The following is an 8,620-nucleotide window of genomic DNA, read 5'->3' on the forward strand; positions in this document are numbered from 1 at the left end:
ACCTTGCCTTTGTTACCTTACCTATATGACCTCACCTACGTTAGCTTACCTACATGATCATACCTATGTGACCATACGTGATCTTACTTATGTGACAATACCTATGTGGCCTTACCTATGTGACCATACCTACGTGACCTTACCTATGTGGCCTTACCTATGTGACCATACCTACGTGACCTTACCTATGTGTCCTTACTTATGTGACCTTTCCTATGTGACCATACCTATGTGACCATAGCTATGTGACCTAACCTATGTAACCATAGCTATGTGACCTTACTTATGAGACCTTACCTATGTGTCTTTACTTACGTGACCTTTCCTATGTGACCATACCTATGTGACCTTACTTATTAGACCTTACCATTGTGACCATACCTATGTGTCCTGACTTACGTGACCTTTCCTATGTGACCATACCTATGTGACCTTACTTATGAGACCTTACCATTGTGACCTTACCTATGTGACCTTACTTATGAGACCTTACCATTGTGACCTTACCTATGTGACCTTACCTATATGATCTTACATACATGTCTTAGAAAAAGCCAACATTGACTTAAGTTTCTCCCAGGACTTGATCTAAGTTGCCTGAGGGAAAGTCTGGTGTTTGTTAGCAATCCGTATCCATAGTAACTTAAGCATTTATTTGGAGTGGCAGTTTTGGCAACCTGAAAAATTTACTTCCAATATTAACTCTCTGTTTGGCTCTGTTTTTGATCACCACCAACTCTTCAACTCATCTAATTATCTTGCTCTTTGGCTTCCAAATGCTCCACTATGTTCTTAGGCTTACAACAAATGCTGTCTGTTTGCTGTTTGTACACAGTAACATCTCATCTCTGCTGTAGTGTAACAACGAAGAGTCATTTTCTTAAAAAGAACGATGACCTAATGTTGGATTCAGCACACATAAACAAAATCTATACAAGTCTTTTACCAGCACCATCATGACTAAACCAAGCGTCATCCTTCTGGCTGAAACGACCATCCTCCTGTGGCTGCACCACCCTGCAGTTCTCCACCCTGCCTCCACCGTCAGAACATCAGCTGTGGGATGTAACTGCAGCAGGCATAAACAAAACAGCCTTGGAGGGGTCCTTCATGTCTTTGGCCAAGGGCCTCGCGGACTGAGGAGGGGTCCAGACCACCAAGCATCTCCACTTCTCCTCCGTCTGTGGAGCAATTAGGGTGGTGGGCCATGTGTGTGTGTGTGTGTGTCCGTGGGCTCCAGCTGTCAGGAGGCCTCTGTCTCTTGGTCCTGACATGTCTCCGATACACCCCGCTGTGAGTCTCTCCGTGTCACACACACTCCACAGACCCGGCCGGAGCCCAAGGCGTGCTGTCCGTCATCTCACACACATGCTCGCACATACACGCTCTCTCTCTTTCACGCACACACACACATGCAGAATTTTCACTGATATGTTCCTTCTGGCTTTGTAGCAGTACTTCTCTCTCTCACTCTCTCATTGTGTGTGTGTGTGTGTGTGTGTGTGTGGTGGCAGTAAGCATGGCAGTGGCTGCGGGCCACGGCAAGTCATCCGTGCTTCCCCTTATCGTTTTAATCACCTCGTTAGGCGCAGCTAGTCCCCACACTCGCTGGCCACTGCCCCTCCTCTGGAACCAGGCCCTCCTGACCCGACGCTGGTGCTGCCATTGGGCGCAGAGAGGCATGATGGGAGGAGGGAAGAAAAAGTTCAGAACATCCTTTGAGTTTCTTTTAAATAGCCTCAGTATGCCAAATGTACATTTGGCAACCAATATATTTTACATTTTCAAACACATGTCAAGAAGTTATAACAAAAAAAAAATATATTTATATGTTGGCCAGTGACAGATTATTATGACCACAGGCCCTGGGCACAAACTCGCCACAGCCCTGCGTCACCACCACACGTCTCAACGCTGCAGTCTTCCTGTGACCTTAGGCTAGCAGTGCATTAGCGCTGCATTAGCATCCAGGTCCCCGGGAGGCAGCGCTGCAGCACCGCCCCCCCCCTGCTAAAAGTATCACAGTCATCTTCCACTTCTTCTTTGTTGAAAAATGTCATTACATCTATGGAATTTAATCACTGATTTAAAAAAAAAAGAAGAAGAAAAAAGACATTCTTAAGGCCAATGCCCATTGGCTCAGGGCCCTGGGCATGTGCGCGCTGAAATGGAATACCACAAGAAGGGGACACAAGGGGAAGAAGTATAATAGAACTTTAAAGTCATCCACTTTTATACTCTTCCAACATGTTATTTTTGTATGAAAAAAGTGAGCATGAGTAGGCTGTGTTCTCCATCTTCCGTCCTCACTGATTTGTTGCCGTCTCTGTTATCAGGTGTTGTCTTTGCTCCTGTCAAAACGTATGCTTTATTATTCAGACTTTTAGAGCTCAGATTAGACTCAAGTCTGATACTGATGCTGCCCAAATCACCCAAAACAGATAGAGGGACATGTTGAGTCACTTTTATATTTGTTTAAAAGCAGAGTGATACATGTCAAATGATAAGCAGCTCTTTCTCCTTCTCTTTCTGTTCTACTACTTTTAACCAAAGCACATATGCACATATAAAAACCAGATGCAGGTTTGTGTCATTAAAAAAACAAAACGTTTCATTGTCCCAAAAGCTTGTCAGCTGACTAAATAATGAAAGCTCTGTACAGTACCTAACAATTTAGAATCATATAGATGGGATATCATTTTAGTGTGTGTTTACATAGTTACAAATCAAACACACATGGAACTACTTATTTAAAGACACTTATCCCCCCCCATAAAAAAAAAACAAAATTTTTTTTCTTTTTAAAAAAAAAATTTTGTCTTCTTTTTTTTTTAATCTTAGTTTAGTGTGCTGTCGAAATAATTTTAAAAATTGGTTTGACTGAAAAATACGACACTTATCCACCCATCTTTCTTTTTTTATTATTTTTTATCTTAGCTAGGTGTACTGTCTAATTCTTTATTCAAATAGTTTGATTGAAAAATTATGCACTTATTTTTCCAAACGCTGATAACATGAACAGGTAGGCTATGTCCCGCCTCTCGCCCATTGACAACTGGGATTGGCTCCAGACCCCCCACCCCCAAATTTTTACCTAAACCTCCCTCACTGAACTTTTGTACAATTTTTCCGCTTACATGATCCATTATCTTTAAAAGAGACATTAAACATTTCAGGATGGAGTTCTGACTTTCCAGTTGATCAGATTTGCTTTAACTTGAAAGTCTGCCTCTCTCTTCCTGTCCCTGCCTGCACTTACAAACACTCTTAATTATTTTTTAATCATAACACTGATTGCACGTGCACAAACTCACAACACAGGACACACGTATTTATTTATTTTTTCCATCCTTTATCATGCACACATCTCTGCCCTGCCTTTGCCCACTAACTCCCACGGGAGAGACAGCGCTTGAGGGCTGAGGGGCGTGAAGAGAGAGAGAGAGAGAGAGGGAGAGAGGGAGGGAGGGGGCGGCGTTAGACAATACCATTCCTCAAATATATTCCATCCCCTCCGTCCCTGAAGTGAGCCTTTATTAGTGGGGATCGTTTGGATCTTATCTCGCATATGACACTCGGTGGAAGAAAGACTGGAGGAAGAAAAAGAGGGGGATTATCTGTGAACTGCTTCCCGATCCGGTGACTCCTCACGCGGGGAAACCTCGCTTATCTCACCCCCCTTTATCTCCATCTTCCACAGGCGGATGGACGAGTAGCCCCGGCTGCACTTTCTCCACTATCTGCACATCTCTTCTATTGTCTCTGCATCGCTGGGATCACGCGTGGGGCTGCCTGATCCCTGCTCGAATCTTTATTATCATCTTTTAATCGACTAATCACCCCGAAGACTTCCGACTCCAGAGTGGTTTTTAAAAAAAATCTGAGACATTTCCTGGCTTGACGTTTGACCCCGCGTGATTCCCATGTTGCAAGTTCGCGCGCTGAAGAAGTCAAACTAGTTTCTTTTTTTCAATTATTATTGTCGGGCGAGACTTAAGTTCATCTCCATAAAGTCTGATGGTTGTTTGTTCGGTGGACTATGAGTTAATTTGGAGTTGAGGCTCCGCTCACGAGCGTTTTTTAAGTTCGTTTCCAGACATTTTTGTGCCTCCAAACTCTTTGTCAAGGTGAGTCTCAAAAGTGGGAAAAATATGTTATGCACATTTGAGAAAATATTTCAGTCAGAATTATTTGTTCCGTGTTGTTGTTTTGTTTTTGTGTTTTTGCGCCTGTTTATGCGCCACTGCAATGATACACAAGTCGAACATTTTCAATGTTCGAATCTCTATTTTTCACTTTTCTCGTCGTATAAAAACACAATAGCTCCATTGGTTTCATGTCCAGCAGATGTCAACATTATTTTTGCCGTCTTCTGTCTCCATGCTGTCAAGTCACTCCGGCCTCAGCCAAGCAGATGTGTTCATCACACTGTGACAGATGGCCAATTCTGATTATGTTAATTCACAAAAAAGCAGTTCCTCCTTCATAAATGATCAAAACTTGCGTTAATTTTTTGTAAAGTAATATAAAATCAAATCAAATAATTTGCAAGAAAAATCAAACACGAGACTTTACAAATGTTTCTCTTTAAATTGTTCGACTCCTTTTGAGGCCTTAGGCGTTAATAAATTAAGCATTACGCGAATTTTTCAAGGCATTCATAATTTATGGAGTTTAATGTTATTATGCAACGAATGTAGACTGCGTTTAGATTTATGGGGGGCCCCTGGCACCCAAACAAGCACCCACTTTGGGATTTCTCATACTGGAGCCTTAGGGTGGCAGAAAACACTGACAACAATAATATTAACAGATTTGTTTTCTTTATTTATTTACTACTCCTTCAGTCAGACGTGATTTGTTTTATTTTGAAAATGTAAATGTTTATAGAAATGTTCGTGTCACAGGTGCAGTTTGTATTTTTGAGGCCAATGTTTAACAGCTGCTTTTGTCCACATTGCAGCTTCTTAAGGAGGAGAGATCGCCAACATCCGAGAATAAAGATGATGCTGAGTCCGGACCAAGCGGAGGCAGACCTCTCCTGGACCCAGTCCGACCCGGAGTCGCTGCTAAACGGCCTCAAGTCAGTCGGCTGCGGCTCGGACGACCCTGCGGAGGGCGAGGAGAGGGCCAAATGCAAATCCGACCAGCCCCTGAGCCGGGAGGAGAAGAGGAGGAGGAGGAGGGCCACGGCCAAGTACCGCTCGGCCCACGCCACCAGAGAGAGGATCCGGGTGGAGGCGTTCAACGTGGCCTTCGCGGAGCTGAGGAAATTACTGCCCACCTTGCCCCCGGACAAGAAACTCTCCAAGATCGAGATCCTCAGACTGGCTATATGCTACATCTCTTATCTCAATCACGTGCTGGATGTTTAAAAGTGACCCCCCCATACACACATACACAATGAGACAGACATGGTTGGGTTGGTAAATTGGACTGAAGCGCGTGCTGGGGCGTCAATTGGGTATGGCAAGGTTGGCATTTGGGTTGAGGGATTATGGGGATTTTTAACGCAGATACCCAATATTTTTGTAGTTTCATAGCCGATATTTTCTGCAAACTTTCGGGACCTTTAAATTTTTAGGGGTTAAAAAATTCAATGAGTCATGAGTTTTTTCTTCAAAAATGCGCCCACAACTCTTTCGGGAAATTTGTGACAAAACAACTTTTATCAAAATTGTAATAAATGAAGGCTAGAAAAAATAGTTTCTCTACGGCTACATTCAGTGAGAGACGTCCTAACAGGCTGATATAAAATGTAGATATCGGCTCATTTCTGCAAACTGATATATCGGTCTAACACCTGTGACACGAGCTCTCGGCAGGCTTTGATTTCGGGCAGATCAATTAAATCTTTGATGTTTTTCTGGGCCTCTCAAAATAAACAAACTGGCTTTGGTTAAAACATTCCGACTTTCATGGCCAAAATCTCTCTTATCCCCGGATGCTGGGACTTGCCATACCTTATAGTTGACGGACTTGACCCCCCCACTCCTCTCCCCCAGCGCGAGTCCAGTGTTGGTTATTCTGACGGCAGTGGTGTAAAGTTTTTGACAAACTGCTCCCAGTGAAAGTCTCAACTTTCAGTCCAGACCGCTCACTGAACAAAAGCAACAAGCGCCGGGTCGTTTGAGCTGTGAGATGCAATAATGAGAATAATGATTATTTCCGATGTACAGAGGGGGGAGGACGGACTTGTAAGAGCCCCCAAGGCATTCACCCACAAACAGTGATGGAGAGGTGAATATTTGGAGAAACTCCACGTTAAATCACCGTTAGAAATGGCATTAATTTAAGCCTAAAACAAAGTCCTCCCCTTCCCTGTGTCAATTTGATGTCCAATAAAACAAACGCTGGGGCAGATGGAAATGAAAGGATGTAAACGAGATAGCTGCTTTAGATCTAGTTTAGACGATGTTTTCCGTAAAGGAAGAAAAAAAAAAAGATTCAATGCGTAAGTGCCACTTATGACATATAAAATTGTGACCTTAATCATTTTTTAAAAGTGTATGGAATTATTTATTTAATTGTGTTAATATTTAAGGCTAATTTATTTATGTTGATATCATAGGCTGGCGTCTTTTTGTATAAATGTATATTGTTTGTTGCTTCTATATTTTAGGCTGTGAAAATTGAACTTGGAAAGTGATGGTGTTCTACTCTTTAAAAATGGCACTTTCTGTTAATCCATAGCATAACTTATTCGTTTGATGTCTGTTTGATGTACGTCATTACCTGATTTTGTTTATAATGTCACGTCTATTGTTTATCAATAGCAACGATAAGCACTTCAAGATGGGGCTCAAAGGCCCCATAGATGTTTATTTCCTTAAATTGTTGCGTTCAGAGGTTGCTCGAAGAATACGAATTGGGCTGCTTCGAAAATATTCAATTTAAAAATTCGTTTCACTGACAGACTAATGTAAATCAGTTTCTACCACAAAGGGGTTATCATATGATTCAGAAGCAAACCTCTTTTTTTTTTTGCTGTTACCAAAAAAATAATGCTAATAATTTCGAGAAAAAAAAAGACAGAATTTATTATTTTCAATGTTTTAATGTTTTTATTTCAACGAATTTGTTAATTTATTTGTCTCTGCTTTGTATTACAAAAATTCAATAAGTAATTTTATAGTGAAGAAAAAAAAACATATCCTCTATCCAAAGATTTTTTGTCTCTTCAGGGTTGTGTAGGCTACTTGTTGCTTTATGCAGATCTTTTGTAGTAGAGGTATCGTGTGACAGCTGGTTTCTAATGGACAAACTTTTCATATTTTCCGGTGTTATTTTTAATTAAAACGGAAATACTTGAAAAAAAAAGCTTCCCTTTCCTGTTTTGAATTATTTTTAAAAGAATGTCACAACGTGTTTTGAGTGTAACGTCGAAAAAAAATAAGCTAACACCTACAAGCAACAGCGTGATAGCCGCTGCTAATGTTTAGCTGATTAGAATGATTGATATTACACAGGATGACGTCAGGCTCGTGCTAGCGTAGCCGCGCGCGTACATGTGCACGTGCGGTGGGGATGATATAAGTGCTACATGCTAATCATATACTGCTTCCGGACGGCTCTCTGAACGAACGCAAGGCTGCAATCAGAGAGACACACAAAATGCAAGGTGAAGTAAGTGCAAACCAATGCAGATAGAATCACACACACACACACACACACACGCGCACACACACACACACACACACGCGCACAGTGGTCAGCAGCTAAAGGCAGTGGTAGGCTACATGTGTGCTCCTGGCTGAAAGGCTCTCTCCCTCCCCAGAGAGGGGGCAGGTGTTACTCCAGACGAGCCAAGACAACCAAATTACTGGCCGTCTGGCACCTCCCGTGGGAAACCCGGGGAGAGAGGAGGGATGGGAGAGATGGAAATTTATGAGCGAGCAGCGCTGAGATGTTATATTGCCAAATGGTATGAACAAAAAGATCCAAATATTTATATTAATTTGTGATGTATACGCCTCTTCCCATCGATCGGGCTATAAAAAGCACGAGTTACAGAGCAGGAGATGTGTGAATGCTTTTATCCAAGCTTCATTAGATTATTGTGAGTGAACCTTTTTTTGTTTTTGCACATGCATGGGTGGCCCCAGTGGGAATCGAACCCTTCACCCTGGAAATGCCAGAGTTAAGCTGTTCAAATTGAGCAACAGAATGCATTACGTCAACGACATATGATTATAAAATAAAAAAGTCTATCTATCTATCTATCTATCTGTCCATCTATCTATCTTCAGGTGGCAGCTGCAGTGAGGTTTTAGCGAGCCACAATTCTATTTCAAACCTTTTTTATCCGAGGAGACTGAAGGTAGCATGAAATGTTCTTTCCTTTTCAGCTCAAGGGCCTCCTGTGTCTCCTTTTTTTTTTTTTATTTGGCATCTGTCAGTTTGTCAGTCTTCTGCCCTCACATGCACTCACGCTAGTTGAGAAAGTTTGCACGGTGTCAAGGCTGCTTTTACTTGTCAGTCGGAGGTTTTAGAGATAAACTTAAAGTAAGACTCTTGTACCTTCTGAGTTTGTCTTTTTAACACCAATGAATTCATAAGAAATAAAACATGCCTTAACCACTATTATACACTCAGCAGTTAGGCTGCAACAGTATCAGCT

General features: G+C 42.0%; 1 protein-coding gene across 1 annotated transcript; it reads left to right on the top strand.

The window, feature by feature from the left end:
* The first annotated feature begins 3,817 nt into the window (after positions 1-3,817).
* LOC138603672 (helix-loop-helix protein 2-like) lies at positions 3,818-7,024 on the top strand. Its single transcript, XM_069675547.1, has 2 exons — positions 3,818-4,127; positions 4,964-7,024. Exon 2 carries the CDS (start codon positions 5,004-5,006, stop codon positions 5,373-5,375), a length of 372 nt encoding a protein of 123 aa, XP_069531648.1. The 5' UTR covers positions 3,818-4,127; positions 4,964-5,003; the 3' UTR covers positions 5,376-7,024.
* The last annotated feature ends 1,596 nt before the right edge of the window (positions 7,025-8,620 follow it).

Source organism: Semicossyphus pulcher, unplaced genomic scaffold (genome assembly GCF_022749685.1).
Source record: "Semicossyphus pulcher isolate SPU_LCO1_2020_fin unplaced genomic scaffold, fSemPul1.0.p SCAF_24, whole genome shotgun sequence".
Taxonomy (NCBI): domain Eukaryota; kingdom Metazoa; phylum Chordata; class Actinopteri; order Labriformes; family Labridae; genus Semicossyphus; species Semicossyphus pulcher.

Bases quoted from the DNA above. Each gene is read 5' to 3' on its own strand.
- LOC138603672 (XM_069675547.1), top strand. From the start codon at position 5,004: ATGATGCTGAGTCCGGACCAAGCGGAGGCAGACCTCTCCTGGACCCAG.